The 21,820-nt window shown below is 42.2% G+C and overlaps 1 protein-coding gene across 10 annotated transcripts in view; it reads right to left on the bottom strand.

Annotated features, from left to right (window-relative positions):
- Positions 1 to 277: 277 nt before the first annotated feature.
- The window catches only part of amph (amphiphysin), a 48,192-nt gene continuing 26,649 nt past the window's right edge, over positions 278 to 21,820 (bottom strand). For 2 of the 10 annotated variants that reach the window (XM_050032625.1, XM_050032624.1), the window contains exons 12-22: positions 15,486 to 15,512; positions 15,281 to 15,304; positions 13,833 to 14,063; positions 11,519 to 11,548; positions 10,913 to 10,954; positions 4,597 to 4,935; positions 4,121 to 4,165; positions 3,566 to 3,616; positions 2,703 to 2,891; positions 2,457 to 2,558; positions 279 to 2,349 (exon numbers count right to left, since the gene is read on the bottom strand). In XM_050032625.1, coding sequence (XP_049888582.1) covers positions 2,245 to 2,349; positions 2,457 to 2,558; positions 2,703 to 2,891; positions 3,566 to 3,616; positions 4,121 to 4,165; positions 4,597 to 4,935; positions 10,913 to 10,954; positions 11,519 to 11,548; positions 13,833 to 14,063; positions 15,281 to 15,304; positions 15,486 to 15,512 — 1,185 coding nt within the window. In that variant the 3' untranslated portion in view covers positions 279 to 2,244. Of the gene's footprint in view, positions 2,350 to 2,456; positions 2,559 to 2,702; positions 2,892 to 3,565; positions 3,617 to 4,120; positions 4,166 to 4,596; positions 4,936 to 10,912; positions 10,955 to 11,518; positions 11,549 to 13,832; positions 14,064 to 15,280; positions 15,305 to 15,485; positions 15,513 to 21,820 lie in introns of all 10 variants that reach the window. The other 8 variants (XM_050032630.1, XM_050032628.1, XM_050032629.1 and 5 more) reach the window with 8 other exon arrangements.

Genomic DNA, 21,820 nt, shown 5'->3' on the forward strand with positions numbered 1-21,820 from the left:
TCTACCGTTTTTTTTCCCCGTTAAAGGGGTTTTTTTGGGGAGTTTTTCCTTATCCGCTGCGAGGGTCATAAGGACAGAGGGATGTCGTATGCTGTAAAGCCCTGTGAGGCAAATTCTGATTTGTGATATTGGGCTTTATAAATAAAATTGATTGATTGATTGAGTTGTAGCGAATGAAGTGATACTGTAGGTGGCAGTTTATAGTTTATTTAGATCCCCATTAGCTACTGTACATAAATCATTTCACAATACTTCAATACAGAAAATACACAAAGACCCTAACCCTAACCCTAACCCATTCATACTCACAAGACTCAAAATACAAAACACAACCAAAAAGACACACAACAAATAATAATATTCTATTGATATGGCTACATATATGGAAATGCTGAGCTTGCACTATTGCTTTATTGTAGTGGATAAAACAAGAGCTAATTTTCTATTTAAAAACATGACAAGCAGGCCAAGAGCTAGAATTTATTCATATATTAGAAATAAAGTTTTGCACACACGCGCACGCACGCACACACACACACACACACACACACACACACACACACAAAGACATCAACAACGAGGCTCGCAGCTCAAGTTATGGCCAGCTTTGAAGCACCAGTTCTCGGCAACAGGTCCCCAAACTGGGCCCCAGTCAGCCTGAAGTACCGCTGGAACCGACCGTCGTCCAGGCGGAGCTCCTGTAGGAGACGGTGGAACTCGCTGAGCTCAGTTCGCCTCCGCAGGGTATCATGCACCCAGAACCGACAACGGCGTTTGGCCCTCAGACGAATCTAGGACCTCCAGAGCAGGTACAGTGCAGCGATCATGGTGATCTCAGCCACGGTCGATGAGAGAAAGAAATGGCGGAAGTAATGTTGTTGTTATCTAGTAAAAATGGGCGGGCTCGTACTCGCACGTCTGACGCGATAACGCAAATTTTACATTATGGCCCAGTGTCCAAACTCGAGCGAGTACCGCAATGAATTTTCATTTACTCGCGCAAGTAAATCGCATTCATCGCATTTAGTGGGAACACAGCATGAGAGTGATTTATAATCTCATTTCTCAAATCACTCATGTTGCTGAAGACTGAACTGTGGACAACCCAACAAAACTCTTAACAATTTTTTCACTATTAAGTCTTTATTGATATTGACATAAATGTTTATGGTATGTACATCACAAAAATGTCTACATTAAGATTTAATTTCACTGTCAAAGGAAGTGACATCATATTTGTTGATCTACAGAACTGTTGGAATATGGAGACCTGAAATTTACTGATGACATAGATTGCATATTGCATTTCTTGACACCTTCCCTGTGATAATATACTTAAAATAGCTGATGACATTAAAATGTCTTCTACTTGACTCTGTTTCTCGCAAATATAATTTTTCATTAGACGTGACTTCTACAGCTATACAATGACATTTGCAATAGTGGGCAGAATCTTTAGACTTTTTATCTTCAAATACTCATTTTCATAAAATATTAAAGATTATCATTCTGAATGTGCACTGGTTCGTTTGCCAATGCTCAGATGACAAATATCAATATTATTTTGGCAAAAACACAGCAACACTCATCAGTGACTTAAATCATCATCACATGTACCAAAGAAAAGATCACCACACACACACACACACACACACACACACACACACACCACACAATTAACCATGATGTTACAGAAATACACTAACAGTGATTCAAAGGAAACAGTCATAACATCTGGAAAGAAAAATCAGGAGTTTCATGAAACACTCAGTAACATTTAAATAGATCACAGCACTACAGATTCTGATATATTCCACAGCAGAGCAACAAAATCAGTACAACACACTCGGTGCAAAGAAGGTACAGTTCTTTTTTTCTTCTGAAACATTTTTTTCTGCTTTTTGTAGGCGTGAACATGTTGAGATTGCAACATTCCCAATAAATGCATCATACATGTTTTTGTCTTTCTTTCAACAACAAAAAAACAAACAAAAACAAAAAACATTTTAATTCCAGAGGAGGGTAGACCACACTCTTAACATCATGCTTATAATCTTCAGTTGTCCTGGGAATAGTAGTACTTATCAAGCGTGACTTTGTGAAGTTTCGTCTACCAGAGAAAGCCGTAAGTTGTCCAGCAAACAGCTGCAGCAGGTTAAAAGGGTTTTTTCTAGGGCTGGCTACATGCTGACAGGGCAGCTTGGACAACAATGTCTTGAACTTCTACTCAGCTGCATACGGTTCTTACTCCAAACGCTGAGTGAAGTTTTCTGGGAACAGTCCTTTGTGAGCACCAGCTCCGAGTGTTAACCAGTCACTTTCTTTGATCCCTGTCAGCCAACCGGCGTCCTACGACAACAAACACAAACATCACTGTCAACACTCTTCATCTCTTCCTTTCAGGATGCTGTTGGACTTAAACTACTGGGCTTGTATGGGTCACCAGTTGTTCTCACCTGATCCTCTACTGAAGCTGTAGGAACCACCAACACTATATCACCTCTCTTCAGCTCGAGCTCATCTGAATTCGCAGCCTCAAAGTCGTGCATTGTCTCCACCTGCAGAGAGACAAACACCATCATCCAATTAATCGTGGTAACCATTTCTTTACAATAATATATAATATATATAATACAAATGTATTTTTCAATTTTTGCTGATTTCAGCTGATTGTCAGCTGTTAGTATCTAGACGAAACCCACCTTGTACAGGAAATCATCAGGAAGTCCCGACACTCCACCACTTGGACTCATGTGTTTGATAGGCTGGTTTCCAGCTGTCACACCGTTGTCACTGATGGCAGTGGGAGAGATGATGTCAGCATCACGGTCATCATCGCCTTCATTACTGGAGGCAGGCTCAATCACAACAGAGGGGATTGGCATCTTTTCCTACAGAAGATAAAAAAACATTTAGTTGTCACATGAATAACTTTTTACTTTCTCTCACTGATGATAATAATAAAGAAGAAAAATGTGACCCAGACACAAAAAAAATGTTTATGTAGAGAAGTCAGAACTTATTTCCAAAACTTTCAAGGGCCTCAGTCTCACTTTTTCATTCGAGTTAATCTTTATCCTTTGTATCATCTCTTTTTCTTACTATGCCTAATTTATAATAATAAGCAATGTAATGATATAATTTATAGAGGATGTTTAATGAGTGTATTTATGTTTATATTCTCAAACACAATTTTTTTTTTCTAGTTTAAGCTCCACATTTGTATTTTTATCAACCATTTTTTAGTTGTTGTAGGATGGTGTTTAATTAAAAGTAATTTAAATATTAGTTAAATCACTCCACAACCAGTAATGATGGATCACCAGAACCGTCAGGAAACATGGAGGATTATAAACCAGCAGCAACAAAGGACTAAATTAACTGAACAAGTTGAAAGAACTGACAGGATTACACTGCACTGGAGATGGATGGATGGATGGACAGACGCTTTTGATTTGGGAAAATGTTTCATTATACTCACTCAGGACTGATAAAATGACAGGGTCTGAGTTAGTGATTTTTGTTTTTGTATTAATGGTCACAATCAAAGTAAAGTGAGAGTTACCGATGGAGCTGCTTCATCTGGAGATGGTTTTGCTTCATCCACAGGAGGAATCTGTGCCGAATCACAGAAATCATTTCATTAAAACAGGAACAGAAACTTTTTCAGAATGACATAACCAGTGGTCAGTAGCTGTTAGCATCAGAGATTCTGCTACAGTATTTCACTTCATTAATATTAGAGATAAAACATCAGCTAATGGAGCATAGGGGTCATCACAGTACACAGTGTAACCTCGGCAAATGATGAAAATGTATTTGAGTCAGAAATAAATATTCTTATAAAAGACAATTTCCACACATTGACACATTCTTGTTAATCAAGAAATTTTAATTCCAGGATTAATTATAAACCTTTAACATCAGCAGCTGTCATAACTGTAAAAAGTTCAATTTAAGTGTTTTGTAGCTGCAACATAAAGGATGTTGTCGTGTTGTCTTGAATCTGAGCACTGCATCAAGGATGTCTCTTCTTCACAGTAACACATCTTTAACAACAATAAACAAACATCCATTATTTATTAATAACAAAAACTACACTCAGAGCAGAACTACACACCTCACCAAGCTCCGCCTTCTCAGTTCCGGGAGATCCAACAGTCAACTTTGGACAAAAAATAACATTTAATGACATCATTCACGAAGAAAAGACAAACGCACAGAGACAAAATCAAGGACACAAACTCACTGAGACGAACTCAAAGAGACGAACTCACAGAGACAAAATCAAAGATACGAATTCAAAGAGACGAATTCAAAGAGACGAACTCAAAGAGACGAAATCAAAGACAACAACAGATATAAAACAATAAACTCAATTCAATAATTTCTAATGTAAATACACAATTTAATGATTCACACATGATGGTGATGGTCGTCATAATGATGATGGTGGTGATGATGATGATGGTCATCATAATGATGATGATGACAAAGATGATCATAACAATGGTGATGATGATGATGATGATGATAATGGTGATGAAGAGGAGATCACACATGGATGCAGTAAGATATTGTGATTAATTAACTCACATCAGATTTCTTCTCTGTCACGCTGACAGAACTTCCTGTATCTTGATCACCAACCGACAGACGTGGAGGTTCTTCGATCTGTTTTCCAGCAGGAGAACTTGGAGGTTCCTCACCAGCTTTAGGTTCCTCCTCCTCGTCTCCAGCAGAGGGAGCTGTAGGTTCCTCACCAGCAGGGGAAGCTGTAGGTTCCTCACCAGCAGGGGAAGCTGTAGGTTCCTCATCAGCAGAGCAAGCTGTGGGTTCCTCACCAGCAGGGGGAGCTGCAGGTTTGTCTTGTTCTTCAGAAACTTCTGTGTCCAAGGCTTCTGGAGCCTCAGTTGTTTCAGCAGTCACTTCGTTCTTTTGTAAAAAAGATGGCGATCAAACACAAAACTGTTCAAATGTCACCTTTTAAATCAAATTCAATTATAGAATTCTGAACATCTCAATTGACCGCTCATTAATTCCAGTCCTGCCCTCGTATCTGCTCATGTTCTTCATCTTAAACTTCATCAGCGTTCAGTCCCTCCTCACCGTTAGATACACAACATGGAAAAGAAATGATGACATGCAGAACAGAGCTGATGTCACGACTACATTACTTATTAATGAATTATATAAAAACAAAACGTAAACATGTTAAAATTATCGATATCATGTACCAGCAAGGGCTGTAACGCTTCATGTGTAGCTGCCAAAACATTAGTATGGTGGTCACAGTTTGGTGGTCATGGTTAGATGGTCACAACTTGGTGGTCATGATTGGGGGGTCACAGTTTGGTGGTCATGATTGGGGGGTCACAGTTTGGTGGTCTTGGTTTGGCGGTTATGGTTGGGTGGTCACAGTTTGGTGGTCATGGTTAGATGGTCACAGCTTGGTGGTCATGATTGGGTGGTCACAGGTTGGTGGTCATGATTGGGGGGTCACAGTTTGGTGGTCTTGCTTTGGTGGTCATAGGTTGGTGGTCACAGCTTGGTGGTCATAGGTTGGTGGTCACAGCTTAGTGGTCACAGGTTGGTGGTCATGATTGGGTGGTCATGGTTAGATGGTCACAGCTTGGTGGTCATGATTGGGTGGTCACAGGTTGGTGGTCATCATTGGGGGGTCACAGTTTGGTGGTCTTGCTTTGGTGGTCATAGGTTGGTGGTCACAGGTTGGTGGTCACAGCTTGGTTGTCATGGTTTGGTGGTCACAGGTTGGTGGTCATGACTACAAACACATCACTTCCGGTAGCGCTACTCAGCTGGCGACGCGGACAGTAGTGCTGCTGCTGCAATTTGTGTTCGTTTTTAGTTTGCTGTTACTTTTTCTTTTGTTCCTGTCCGCCGTGTTTTTTCTGTTTGGAAGGTATAACGTTACTACAAGTTCACGGTTACCTGATGCCACGTAGACCAAAGTTTTCTCGGATGTCAGGGCTTTAGCTCACTCACTGGTTAGCATGACTAGCTAGCCGGCCTGTGGACGAGCGTGCCAGACAGCACGACCAACTAGGTTCGACTTCTGAGTGTCAAACCCTGACGAACCGGGTGTGTCACTAGCCATGGAGACTCCTATATCCCTGCTGCTGCTCCTTTTGCTGGTCGGCTCATTTGCCGAAGGAGGTGAGAGGAAAATCGTCCGATCATGTCCACCCCAAGCGTAAGAGGGGCAGGCATGGAGGCGTCAGACAGAGACTCAGACAGAGGAGTAATAAACCACCACTACCATCTATGATCTTCAGTAATATGAGATCTCTGTACAGTAAAATTGATGAACTACGTCTGAATGCACGTTACAGTTATGAACACAGAGAGTGGTGTGTCATGGTGCTAACAAAGCCGTGGCTCCACAAAGACATTCCTGACTCTCTGATTGACCTGCAGGGCTTCTCTTGTGTACGCCAAGACAGGGACTCCTCTTCAGGAAAGATGAGGGGGGGCATTTGTGTGTACATTAAAGACAGTTAATGTAAACAATTCACCATCATGGAAACTGTATGTGACCCAGACCTGGAATTGCTTTGTGTGTCCTTGCGGCCCTTTTATTTGCCCAGGGAGTTTGGGAATATCATTATCTGTGCTGCCTATGTTCCCCCTAGTGGTAATGCAGCTAGGGCTGCCAACCGCCTCATGGACTGTGCTCACTCCCAACTCCTGTGCACCCCAGGGGCCCCTTTATTCATTCTTGGAAATTTTAACCACTGTCGGCTGGAACCTGTTTTACCTGGATTTTATCAGTATGTAAAATGCAACACGAGGAATAACAAAATTTTGGACAAATGTTATGGTAATATCAGGGGTGCTTACACTGCATAGTCTCTTCCCCCTCTTTCTAACTCGGATCACCTGACTGTCCACTTTATTCCTACATACAAAACAGTGCTTAAGTCCAGCAAGCCACAACGAAAAACTGTGTTGCAGTGGACCAACGACAGCCTTGAGACTTTACGTGGTTGCTTTGAGTGTACAAACTGGAGCATCTTTCATGATTTGGAGCTTAATGAGGCCACAGAGACTATTACTGACTATATCAACTTTTGTGTTGAAACTGCTGTTCCCAAAAAGGAGGTGATTCATTTCCCCAACAATGAGCCTTACATCACCAAGGAGGTCAAACCTTGCATCAACAAAAAGAAACTTGCTTTTAAGCACAAGGATCAAGCAGGTGCAGCTGCTGCACAAAAAGAGTTAAATGTGGTCCTCAGAAAGGCCAGGGAGAAGCATATTAACATAATTAACTGATGCTTGGTGCCCCATTTTTCAGTTGTCCTTAAATAGTCACACGGTTCCCTCTCTTTGGAAAAAGTCCACAGTCATTCCTGTGCCTAAAATATCTTGTCCCTTGGAAAATAAGGATTATCATCCAATAACTCTAACATGCGTGGTCATGAAATGTTTTGAAAAAGTTATAGTGAATTTGATGAAACCTGGGTTATCTCCATTCCTTGATCCTCTCCAGTACGCTTACACACAGGGGCGCAGTACTGAGGATGCTATTGTAAGTGTCTCATCTTATCAGTGAGCACCTTGAAAAACCCAAGGCTTACGCTCGCATTTTATTTGCTGATTTTAGTTCTGCTTTCGATACTGTCTGTCCTAATCTGTTTATCCAGAAGCTGATCAACCTGCAAGTTAAAAGCTGCAGTACAGGGATCCCCCAAGGAGCTGTTAGCTCTCCTCTTTAATTTACCTTGTACACTAACGAAGGTCGCAGCAGTCAGCCCAACAACTCCATCATCAAATTTTCCAATGACACAATCATTTTAAGTCTGTTGTGTGCTGGTGACTGTCCTTCTATTTATTTTAATGAGATTGTTTCCTTTAAGGACTGGTGTGAGAAGCACCATCTCATTTTAAACACAAATAAAACTAAAGAAATGATTCTTGACCCCAGGGAGACTGAAAGTCACATCTGTGCTGTAATTGGTGACTGTACTATTGAGCAGGTTGATTCATACAAATATCTGGGTGTTGTTATGGACAACTCACTGAAATGGAATGTACATGTTGATGTTTTATGTACCAAACTATCCCAAAGACTGCACTTTCTCCGCAGTCTTAGACTGTTTGGAGTCAGCCCCAAAATTATGTTGACTTTTTATAATGCTGTTTTGACAGTCTCATCAGATACAGTCTTGTTGCCTGGTTTGGCACTCTTTCCATTCAGAACAAATCGAAGATAGAGAAACTGATCAGATCTGCAATGAAGGTGATTGGACAAAAAAAACTACTCATCCCTTCAGACTCTATTCAAGAGAGTCACTGTAAATCAGGCTCAAAAAATCCTTAAAGACTCTTCTCACATCCTTCACTCTGAATATGAGTTGTTACCTTCGGGGAGACGTTACAGAGCAAGCAAACATAAAACTAATCACTATAACCTCTCTTTCCTCCCAGCGTCCATCACCCTTCTAAACAAAACAGTCGCCTAAATTGTATTCTGGTCTTATATGTGCCTTGGTTTGATCTGGTTAGTATCTAATTTTTATCTTGATTTTATTCAGTTTCTTTTATCTTGCTGTTCTGTTTCTTATTTATTGATTTTATATTATTGTAAACTTGTTTTAATCAGACTATTTATTTGCTGGTGGGATCTTTGATAGCACTTTAGCACTTCTCTTGTTGACTACTTATGGTGCTAATGACTCTTGATGTAATAGCATCATTTTGGTGCAATTCCCCGGGAAATGTTCAATACTGTGTACACTGTGACATTACGACTGCTGACTTTACTTTTTTGTTATTGTCTGACAGTTTTGTGAGTCTGTTTAATTGTTATGTTGTTTGCAGCTTATGTAGCACGACTGTCTACAACAAATGTCCCGCAAGGGACAATAAAGTTTATCCTGATCCTGATGATTGGGTGGTCACAGTTTGCTGATCATGGTTTGGTGGTTATGGTTGGGTGGTCACAGTTTGGTGGTCATGGTTCGGTGGTAACAGGTTGGTGGTCACAGCTTGGTGGTCATGATTGGGGGGGTCACAGTTTGGTGGTCTTGGTGTGATGGTGACGGTTTGGTGGTTACAGTTGGGTGGTCATGGTTCGGTGGTAACAGGTTGGTGGTCAGTTTGGTGGTCATGGTTTGGTGATCACAGTTTGGTGGTCATGGTTTGGTGATCACAATTTGGTGGTCATGGTTTGGTGATCACAGTTTGATGGTCATGGTTTGGTGGTCACAGTTTGGTGGTCATGGTTTGGTGATCACAGTTTGGTGGTCATCATGTGGTGGTCACAGTTTGGTAATCATTGTTTAGTGGTCACAGTTTGGTGGTCATGGTTGGGTGGTCATGGTTACGTGGTCATGGTATGGTGATCATGCAGTCTCTGATGTAGGACTTAAGTTCATAAGCATGTTGGCAACATGTTGCCAACATGCTGTAAGGTCAGTCACACTATAGAGAACATAGATAGTATTAGTAATAATAGATTTAATTTTATGGCGCAACTAAATGAACCCACCGACTCTTTCCATACATGGATGCAGAACAAATAACACACAAACACAAATGATGTTGTGTTTCGCAGGATTAACTGAGTCTGTAGATGATTGTGAACAGGTGAGATTTTTGAAGATGTCCACAGATTTCTGCCAGAGGGTGGAGGCCACCACACTGAAGGTTCTGCCCCTGAAAGTCCGTAGGTTGACACAGGAGGTGTTGAGCAGACAGATGTCTGAGAACGTGAGATTTCAGTACAGGGTATATGTTCAGGTCTGGAAAGTACTGGGGGGGCAAGTTTTACAATATTCCACATCTTTCATATATCATGATAAATTACATTTAATAAACCTGCTCTTACTTTTCCAGCTTTTCCTGCGACTGCACCTTCTTCTTAAACATTTATGTAACGTCAGCTTTTCAACATCCAGCACTGACACTTCCTTGATGTCCACAGTCTTTGAAGGTAATGTGATAACTGTCATGTTGAGAATACACTTCAGCATTTAGCACTTTAGACATTTAATTTATAGGTTACCTATTTAATCAAATAGGTTTTTCGAATGTTGTTTATTGAATTTCTTTCTTGGGCTCTCACCTCGCCCCAAAGACAAGAGCACACACACGGACACTAAAACTGGCCTCAGCTCCAGAACATGGGCTCTACTTGAGCGGCAGGAAGCAAGCACAGTGTCTAATCTGTGTAATAGCAGCAACACAGCATTTGGTGATCCAGCAGGGAGTCAGGCCGGTTCAGGATCTGCTACAGCCACCTGCCCTCCTCCTGGTGGAAGTATGACCTACATGCATCTATGCCAACAGAACTGCTACCCCCTATTATTGGACTGAAAAAGTCAGCCTGTAATCTGAACCGCAGACACCAGCCGAAGTGTTGGATTTCTTCATGCTCATCTGACTGCCTGCTCGGGTCTCAAACTAACAGCCTAATTTCTCCAAGCAGCAAAATACTTCCTTCCTACATGGAATCTGATATCATCTGGGTATGCTGCACAACAGTTTGCCTGAGAAGCGTCTAGTACCGAAACACTTATTAATTTAGTTAAAGTTAGACATTGTGTAGGAATTTCTCTGCAGATGAAAATTGCTTATAGGACAGGATTGGATCCATCTTTGATATTTGCACTACTCTCTGTTCAAAGAAATGGATACTGATGGGTGGGGGGTGGGTCCACTGTTCTGAACTAACACCATGATGTGAGTCCCAAACCAGTTATGCTATACTTACTGTTACAATTAGAAGAAAACCTTTCAGGTCATATTTTTGAGATTAAAAAAACACTTTAGAACAAACAATAAGTAGAAAAGGTTCACATCTGCCATCATCCAAATTAAGCAAATAACAGTAAATATAGGACATTAACACAGCATTCAAAGTCACATGATGACATTTAAAACTCACCATCTTATCAAAATCAGCAAAGAATGATGGGACAGTGGCATCCTTCGAAGCGCAGGCATTAAAAATTGAAAAGAAGAAGAGTCACAACTGACAATCAGGACCTGCAAACACATGATTATAAAGCATTCATAGAGAACATTAAGATAGAGGACGTTACTGAGAACAAGGCTTCTGAGGATTTGATTGGGTAAGTGAGGTCAGTGTCTAATGCACCAAAACTCTGCAGTAACCTTTGACCATCGAAGTGACCTTTGACCTCTGCTGTGACCTCTACAGTGGCCCTGTTCCATTGAAAGATAAAACTCATAAGCTAGGTAGAAAATAAACACTGGTCACTGAAAGTTAACTACTGTCTGAAACACTGAAACTTACAGCTGGAAGGCTGAATGCTAAAAGCAACAGTCAAAAATTACATCAAACTAAAATCAGAAGTTCTTGTGGACTGACGTTGCTCTGAACAGTCTGGAATTAAAATGTGATGCATGCTGTGATCACTGTCATCAGGACAAACTACAGATTTCAATGTTTTGGCTCGACAAAAAGAGCCATAAAAATAAAGCTGACTTCACTAAAGAAATTAAAAAAAAGTTTAGTTTCAAAAATTACCTGCGAGAATCCATTAAATGTATTGGTCACCTAAATTAAATCGCAAAAACATTAATTAGCATTTGAAGCATTCAGGTAAAACAAGTCTTAGATGAGTAGTGAAGATTGATTTGATGTGAAAATAAAAGTATGGAATGAACAAGCAGACAATGCAAGCGGGAGGCAGGAGGAAGAGCTCAGGCTGGGATCCAGGTTTCAGGACAACTACTTTCACTGTTTCTCAATCTGTGGGAGGGTAGACGACAGAAAGTCTACTCTAATCTACCACACTGAGGACTGCAGGATGTCAAGTACCTCTTCCTTTTCTGTATCTAGCTCTTGGTACAACTTTCCAAATCTCCGGTTTGCAGCTTCATCTTCGGACATGTCTGAATTTTCTGGTTCTTTGTGAATTCTGGTAACATTTACATCTTTGATTGCTTCTGCCGTTCCAGACACAGCAGCAGACGCAGAGTTTTGTTGGGTGACAGAAGAGTCGAAGCCACTGCTGTGACTACCTTCAGTCCCTGCAAAGGCCTCTGGAAAACTGCTGGCAAACAAGTCTGTGTCCCACCCACCTCTTGCATTCACAGTGGACCCAACTCTATCTTCTCCTGAGGTCTCAGTAAATGGATAAAATTCAAAACCACCCCCCTTGTCTCCTCCCTGTGTTTCAGCTGAGGGAACTGAATCAAACGCACCTCCTCCCTGTGTTTCAGCTGAGGGAACTGAATCAAGCGCACCTCCTCCCTGTGTTTCAGCAAAAGGATCTGAATCAAACGCACCTCCTCCCTGTGTTTCAGCTGAGGGAACTGAATCAAGCGCACCTCCTCCCTGTGTTTCAGCAAAAGGATCTGAATCAAATGCACCTCCTCCCTGTGCTTCAGCAAAAGGATCTGAATCAAACGCACCTCCTCCCTGTGTTTCACCTGAGGGAACTGAATCAAACGCACCTCCTCCCTGTGTTTCAACAAAAGGATCTGAATCAAACGCACCTCCTCCCTGTGCTTCAGCAAAAGGATCTGAATCAAACGCACATCCTCCCTGTGTTTCAGCAAAAGGATCTGAATCAAACGCACCTCCTCCCTGTGTTTCAGCAAAAGGATCTGAATCAAACGCACCTCTTCCCTGTGTTTCAGCTGAGAGAACTGAATCAAACGCACCTCCTCCCTGTGTTTCAGCAAAAGGATCTGAATCAAACGTACCTCCTCCCTGTGTTTCAGCAAAAGGATCTGAATCAAACGCACCTCCTCCCTGTGTTTCAGCTGACTGAATCAAACGCACCTCCTCCCTGTGTTTCAGCTGAGAGAACTGAATCAAATGCACCTCTTCCCTGTGTTTCAACGAAAGGATCTGAATCAAACGCACCTCCTCCCTGTGTTTCAGCAAAAGAATCTAAATCAAACGCACCTCCTCCCTGTGTTTCAGCTGAGAGAACTGAATCAAACGCACCTCCTCCCTGTGTTTCAGCAAAAGGATCTGAATCAAACGCATCTCCTCCCTGTGTTTCAGCAAAAGGATCTGAATCAAACGCACCTCCTCCCTGTGTTTCAGCAAAAGGATCTAAATCAAACGCACCTCCTCCCTGTGTTTCAGCTGAGGTCACTGAATCAAATGCACCTCCTCCCTGTGTTTCAGCAAAAGGATCTAAATCAAATGCACCTCCTCCCTGTGTTTCAGCTGAGGTCACTGAATCAAACGCACCTCCTCCCTGTGTTTCAGCTGAGGTCACTGAATCAAACGCACCTCCTTCCTGTGTTTCAGCTGAGGTCACTGAATCAAACACACCTCCTCCCTGTGTTTCAGATTTAAAAACGCTTTTGTGTCCTTCCCCTCGACTTTCAGAATATTTTCTGCAACTTGATGTGACATCAGTTTGGTTTCCTGTTGGCTCTTCTTCACCTGAACACTTTCTGTCTGCTGCATTGCTCTCTGGGGAAATGTTTCCTACCATCTGAGACCAATCTGCTGCTACACCATTGTTTTCAGATCCCCATCCCTCTGAGACGTTCACTGGAGAACGATCTTCATAAGAAAGTTCATCATCTGCACTTGCCCAGCCTCCACCCTGACCTCCATCACCCCACTCCTCAGCGGTCTCATATTCAGAACCAGACCCATCTGGAGACCTGGACCACTTGTCTACTCTGTCCTCTGTGCTGTCCTCAATCTGTTCACCATATTCATTGGTGAATATAAGACCTGGGGTAGACTTCCTGCGGTCTTCCTGCCCTGCTGTATCTCCCACGGAATCTGCATGTCTTGTCTCATCTTCATCTCCTCTGACTGCAGAGGGATGAAGGTCGGGGTTACTTTGAGAGTTCCAGCTGCTAACCTCATCTTGAGCTGCTGTGGTTGGCTCACTGTCCTGAGGATGTGTAGTAGCTGTGTCTGCACCTGGCTGCCAGTCATCTGCCTGGGGCCTGCCCTGAGCCCCACCCTGTGCCCCGCCCTGTGCCCTCTCCAGCCCTACAGCAGGGGCCTCGGCTCCTGAAGCAGCATCTCCATTTGCTGACAATGAACCAAAGTCAGCGGACCAGTCGGCGACGAAGCCAGCATCTGCAGCCTGCTCGGGAAAAGCAGGGATCGTAGGGTTAAAGTGTGACCCCGCCCCCACCCAAAGACAAAGACAATAGACAGGAATGATGTGAGAATCCAAGGACTGGTTGCACAAAGACAGACTGATCATAACTTTTATTAAAAAACATGTTCCTGACTGCTGTCAGTAGAACTATCACTGTGAATTCTGGGTAAATTAAGACTAAGCGGTTATCTCTGAAGAGACAAGATTCACCTGCGTCAAAATAAGTTTAATATCAATTTTCAGATATACTGTATATCAGTGGCGGCTGCTGGTCTTTCAAACAGGGGAGGCTCGCTTTAAGTTTACATCATAACGTGTCATATTGTAGCGAGGCAGTAACTTATAAAAGGAACATTTAATTCAAGTTGTTTTTCAACCACACTCATGACATAGAACCACAGCAACACACACCTCAAAGATTTTCAAATGGTTTAAACTCCTGAACTGTACAAACAGTGAAAATGAGCTATATGTTTTATGGAAACACTCTGTCAGAAGACAGGGGTCGCCGATGCCAGTGTGTATTTCCAAAGCGCTGTCAATCACAAAGGGGTTCAGCCTTTTAGACAATTCCTCCAATCATTATGCAGACACCAAACGTCCTCTCCTGCCTACCGCTCCATTAGGTCCCAGGGAGGCTGAGCATTTATCCAATGAGCGTCTCTCTTTGCTGCATGAAAAAAGCCTGCTCAGCGCTGTCTCATAGGAATGCTTGGAGGCTCCGCGTCCACCGTGCTGACACGAGAATGTATGACAGGGAGGTCGCGTTTGAAAACTGGTGACAAACAGCTGACGTTTGAACATCATAGTCATGATGTGAAACGCATCCTAGCGCACGTTTAATGCAATGTAAATTCTTATTTTAATGTAAATTCAATAGTGCATATTTGACCATTTCTTCTATGAAATTTTAGGGGAAGTTCAGCCTCCCTTGTTGTCTCAGAGCAATCGCCCCTGGTGTACATACACTGGTGTCAACAGAAGAAAGGATCTGTGAGACGACGGAGAAATGTTGTTTGTTACAAACCCTCCGAGGTAAACTGTGACTTCTGTAAATAAAATTATCTTTGTGCGAACAGAACCGACTGAAAACAAGAATCAAGTGGATGATTCTGTAAATATACTGAAGTTCTATCAGTAATTCATAAGGTTTTAGTGATGATGATGATGATGAAGAACAGATGTTGTGTTTTACTTACAGGCTCAGCTGTTTGTGTGTTTGCCTAAAAAAATGGACAGAAGATGGTTCATATGTTCAGAGATCTGTGTACTGTCATTTAATATACTGATTGATTTTACGTCATTCATACTTTTATCTCCATATAAATTTTACCCCCTAAAAAAACTGGATCATAAATTTAGTGAATGTTTTTGATCGAACACCAACAGACAGATATTACTCACCGACCACATATCCCAAGGAACAGCTGTCTGAAAGAGGCAGAGCACATGTTCATGAAGCTCATGGTGTCAATACGGGTTGTACAGAAAATAGATGAACATCATATCAATAACCAATATATATCAATATCCGATAAATATCAATAACCAATAAATATTAATAATCGAGAAACATCAACACAAACCCCTGATGGGATGAACTGAAGAATAATGAGACTGAAAAATCTCAGCCTTGACAACCGGCGCAGGCTCCCCCCTCTGCCTACAATATTGCTCGCCAACGCACAGTCTATTAGGAACAAAGTAGACGAGTTGGAAGCTTTGGTCAAGTGTAAGAGGGAAATCAGAGAAACCTGTCTTTTGGCTTTCACTGAAACGTGGCTCAGTGACGCTGACCGGGACGAGGATCCTGACATCACAGGGAAGCGTCATGGAGGAGGCGTATGTCTTTACATTAATCGCAGGCACTATAATACCATTGTTGTTCGAGAGAGACTTTGTACGCCTGACATTGAACTGTTGACCATCTCTCTCCATCCGCATTACCTGCCTCAAGAATTTCAGCAACTCTTCTTCACTATTGTTTACATTCACCCCAAAGCTAATGTTACTACGGCAACGCAGCTGATCGCTTACGTCACCCACAGGTTTGACTCAATCTGCACAGAGGTACCTAAATTCATACTTGGGGATTTTGATCACTGCTCCTTGGATTCGACCCTTAAGACCTATGAACAACTTGTGCAACTACTAAAAATAAATCTATCTGTGTTATGGCTTGGTGGGCGGTGCTTACAAGTCGCTTCCTATGCCATCTCTGGGAGCATCATATCATAACGGCGTCTACCTAATGCCCACCTACAAGCCTTGCTTCAGGCACCTTGAGCGCACGGAAAAGACAGTCAAAACCTGGTCTGAGGATGCTGTCTTATCTCTTCAAGCATGTATGGATTGTACTGATTGGGACTGTTTTTTTGACACCTGTAATGACGATATTGATTAAGTCTCCAATGTTGTATCATCTTATATCTCCTTTTGTGTAGACTCTATTATACCCACCAAAAAGGTCATTATATATCCTAATAATAAACCCTGGGTGACCAAAAAGCTTAAATCGGTGCTTAACAAAAAGAAAAGAACTTTTTACTCAGGGGACCCTCTGGAAAAGAGGAAAAATAATGTTGCCAGGGAAGTTAAAAATGAAATCTTCAAGGCCAAAATAGAGTACAAAAAGAAAATAGAAATGCAATTCAGCAGCAATACTATGAGGGCTGCCTGGCAGGGTATCAAGGCAATGGCATCTATTGATCACTATACTGATGTAGCAGAGGATCACATCAGAATTAATGGGGTTGATGATACTGATCTGTCAAATTGTTTTAATTCTTTCTTTTCTCGTTTTGAAAAACCTGATGTTGTTGATTATGTCTCTAGGGTAAGGAACTCTCTTGTACTCCACAAATCCTTAGTGATATCGCAGGAGCATTTAGCTGCCTTATTAAAGAGGACAAATATTAGGAAGGCTGCAGACCTGGATACCACTGGTGGGCGGGTCCTACATCACTGTGCCAATCAGGTTAGTGGAGTCTTCTCAAAAAATTTTCAATTATGCGCTGATAGCTGTGTGTCGCCCTCACTTAGGAAGACTTCCAAAATAATTCCCATTCCTAAAGTAAAGAGAGCCAGTGATTTGAATGAGTTCAGGCCAGTCACCCTGACATCATTAATTATTAAACACTTTGAAAGAATTTTAAAAGATGAGATTGTGTCCCTGGTTGTGGAAAATCTGGATCGGGCTGGGAGGGGGGTGGAGGATGCTAAACTGTTCATCCTAAATAAGATCTATACGCATTTGGAAAAACCAAACTCTCATGCTAGACTCTTGTTTGCCGACTTCTCATCGGCCTTCAATAAGATGCAACCACACATTTCAATCGATCACCTCAGTGTGCATTTTAATCTACCTCATCAGCTTCTATTATTAATTCTTAACTTTTTAACAGGGAGGAAACAGCGGGTTTTAGTTAATGGAGTCATGTCAGATGTCCTGATTTCCAGCACAGGCTCATCCCAAGGGTGTGTTCTCTCTCCCCTTCTTTTTATTCTATACACTGATAGCTGCAGGTCTGTCAAAGAGGAAAGCTACTTAGTCAAATTTTCAGATGACACGGTTCTTCTTTCCCTTCTCCAAGGTCCAGCAGCAGGTCACGGCAGTGCTCTTTCAGCCTTTATCAGTTGGTGTGACTATAACTCTGTGGACCTTAATGTGTCTAAAACTAAGGAGCTAATCATTGACTTTGGCAAGAATCGTACCAAGCCTGTTGCAAACTTCATTCATGGCAAGGAGGTGGAGATTGTTGATTCATATAAATACTTGGGAACAGTATTTGATTCCCAGCTGAGATTTGATGTGAACACAAACATTATTGCAAAGAAGGGTCAACAGAGGATTTATCTACTTAGGAAGTTGAACTCCTTCAATGTTAGCAAAAACATTAAGTTTTTGTTTCACAAGTCCTTTATTGAAAGCCTTCTGACCTTATCGTTCATTTGTTGGTTTAACGGCCTGTGCGTAAGAGATAAAAATTGCCTGAATGGTATTGTGAAGGTCTGTTCCAAGATAATTGGTGTGAAGCAGGAAGATTTGAGTTCCCTTTGGGACAAACGTGTGGTCAGAAAAGCAAAGGGAATCATTGCTCAGCATGACCATATTCTGTCCACTGAGTTTTCACTTATGCCCTCAGGGCGTCGCTTTAAAGCTCCATCTAGGAAAACTAACCGCTACTCTAGATCTTTTATCCCGTCTGCTATCAGACTTTTAAACCTTGATACAAGTCTATGGAAGTGACTTGAGGGATTCTTAGCTTGTGTACTTAGGTGCACTATGTTTTTTTTTTGTTTTTTATGATGTACCATCAGATCTTATTATTGTCTTGTGAATTTATCGTGGTGTACTACACCCTCTCTTTGATGTTGATCAGACTTATTATTGTCTTGTGTATTATTGCTGCGTATTCTTGTGTACTTTTGTTGTATCATTAGACTTACGACTGTTAGTGCTGTGTATTTCTTGTGTGTTCCCTGTGGGAGACAGAGGAGGCCGCCTGCGGGCCTCACTGACATCAACTAATTGCTGCTGTGGATGTATGATTGTGTGCATGGATATCTGTGGGCCTGGTGAACTGTCAAACTGAATTGCCCTTTGGGACAAATAAAGTTGTTTTGATTTGATTGATTTGATTTGATTTGATTTGATTTGATTTGATTTTTGGCATTTCACACGTGTTGTGTTTTAACGAACTTGTCCTACAGATTTGATCAGATTGGCTCCAAACTTGGTTTATGAGCCTGACCACCCTGTGACCAAAAGTTATTAGAGGATTTGCCCAGTGTTGAATGGTGCGCCCACTGCGGAACGTTGAATTTTGAGGTCTCGCCATGAAAAACGAAATTGCTATAACTTTGGCGTAAGTGGTCCAATCTCCACCACACTTCACATCAGTCATATTAGTCCCACCCTGAACACAAGTACATAACTATTTTTCCTGCTAATCATAGCGCCACCTAGTGGTGAAAGGAAATGCCATGTTTTACACTTTAATGTGCTCCTCCTAGCAGGTTGACCATATCCAGCTCAAATGTGGTCATAAAGGCCCTAAGAACTTGGTTATGTTATATTGTGAAGATGGTGAAATGTTACCAAACGGCGTGGCCAAAACAGCACGGTGAAGTTGGATGTTTCGCCAAAACACAGGAAATGGCATTAACTGAAGTGTACTTGGTTCAATGTGCCTGAAACTTTATACACTACTTAATAGTCTAGGCCTGGACATGTGATATGAGTTTCGTCAATGGGCGTGGCAAAATGGATTGGCCACGCCCTTTAAAGTGCTGCCCCAGCCGCATGTTTTACAGACATGCACAAAAATTGGTACATACATGTATCATGCCCAGATGCACAAAAAAGTCTCTTGGACCCATTGCCTGAACCCAACAGGAAGTTGGCCATTTTGTATTCCGTGGTCATTTTTGGCGTTTCATACGTGTTGTGATTTAACAAACTTGTCCTACAGATTAATCAGATTTGCTCCAAACTTGGTTTATGTAAGCCTGACTACGTTGTGACCAAATGTTATTACAGGATCTGCCCAATGTTGAATGGCGTGCCCGCTTTGGAGTGTTGAATTCTGAGGTCTCGCCATGAAAAAAGAAACTGCTATAACTTTGGCGTAAATGGTCCAATCTCCACCAAACTTCACATCAGTCATATTAGTCCCGCCCTGGAAACATTTATATGACAATATTCCGTGATAGTCATAACGCCACCTTTAGTCGAAAGGAAGTGCTTCTTATCAGACACTTATCTTTGGATTAACATGAAATTTCAATGCTGTGGTCTATATTTGATGTACACAAACGTAACATATCATTAGTGTCCATGCCCGCTGCAGAGGGTTTAATTTTGATGTCTCGCCATGAAACAGGAAATTGCTATGACTTTGGAGTAAATGGTCCGATGTCCACCAAACTTCACATGATTAATTTTAGTCCCACCCTGAACACATTTATATGACAAAATACTGTGATAGTCATAGCGCCACCTGGTGGCAAAAGGAAGTACTTCTTATCAGACACTTATCTTTGGATGAGCCTGAAGTTTCAATGCTGTGGTGTATATTTTTTTAATTAAGCCATTAATGCATGTCTCCAAAATGTTTCTGCAGTTGACCAATAGAAGTGACAGTGCTTCCAAAGAAGAGCGTGGCCCAATAAAGATTTGGACATAAATGCATGAGCAACTGTCTGATTGTCATCAAACCTGTTGATAATCTTAGATGCAGGTGTCCTGAACTATCAAAGGTCCTAATTCTACCCAGCTTTCAAATCTCAAATGTCCATGCTGGCTTGAACTCTGGAATTGCTGCTTGCGGCTATATTTACTATTACTATCGTAATTACGTAAATTTAAGTACATCTTGTTGCCGATAGCAACATTCAAAGTTAAAGAGTGAAAAAGTAAAGTCAGACAGTGTTTGCCTGAGAACATTAAAAATATTTAAGTAGCAACTACTCATGTTCAGAAACTTTTTTTCACACTTTAACAGCAGAGGTTTTACTTTTAAATAACTAGTCGCCTGCTTTGACACAACCACCGCAGTTCTAAAGTAGAGCATGGATTTTGTTTGATTTTACCAACGGTAACATTATTCGTGTTTTCAGCAGTGAAAGTAAATTGAAGCTCTTGCTGGTGCGACTACCAAACCTTCATCACTTCATATTGCTCTCCTCCCGCCCAAACTTTACGATTTCCTGAGCACAGGCGTTCCATTTTTAAACACCTGTATGGTTTAGATAAAAACTAGAAACACGACATTATTTAAAGCAAATTATTTATCACAACAGTCTACGTGCCACAGAATAGTTTGTCCTGAAAACGGATCTGTCCTCAGTGTCTCTTCCTGAGGTTTCACAGGGTCCAGGGATAGAGGGCCCAAGGACACAGGGTCCAGGGACAGAGGATCCAGGGACAGAGGGCCCAAGAACACAGGGTCCAGGGACACAGGGCCCAAGGACACAGGATCCAGGGACACAGGGCCCAAGGACACAGGATCCAGGGACACAGGATCCAGGGACAGAGGGTCAAAGCAGGATCCAGGGACACAGGATCCAGGGACAGAGGGTCAAAGGACACAGGGTCCAGGGACAAAGGGTCCAAAGACAGAGGGACAGGGACAGAGGGTCCAAGGACACAGGGTCCAAGGACAGAGGGTCCAGGGATAGAGGGTCCAAGCACAGAGAATCCAGGAACAGAGGGTACAAGTGTCCAAGGACAGAGGATCCAGGGACACAGGGTCCAAGGACACAGGTTCCAGGGACAGAGGGTCCAAGGACACAGGGTCCAAGGACAGAGGGTCCAGGGATAGAGGGTCCAAGGACAGAGAGTCCATGAACAGAGGGTCCAAGGACACAGGGTCCAGGGACAAAGGGTCCAAAACAGAGGGACAGGGACAGAGGGTCCAAGGACAGAGGGTCCAGGGATAGAGGGTCCAGTGATTCACACTGGCCCATTGTACTGTCTAGCTGACGTGCTGACGTATTGCGGTAAGCGAGTTGTGTCATTTCCGGTGTTTCTGTGACAGCATCTCTGTACTGCTCTGGTGAATTCTGCTAGCCTGCTTTCTCACTTCAGTTGCTTTAACGTCTACTTTAAGTCTTAACCCACAGTGGTTCTGTTTAAGCACTTATAGCTCTCCTCCTTTCTACGACTTTCTCGCTAATTCTCTTAGCTGTTGTTTGCACGTTACTAGCCTTGGTAGCTACATTAGCTTTACATTAGC

Source organism: Epinephelus moara, chromosome 21, assembly GCF_006386435.1.
Source record: "Epinephelus moara isolate mb chromosome 21, YSFRI_EMoa_1.0, whole genome shotgun sequence".
Lineage (NCBI taxonomy): Eukaryota > Metazoa > Chordata > Actinopteri > Perciformes > Serranidae > Epinephelus > Epinephelus moara.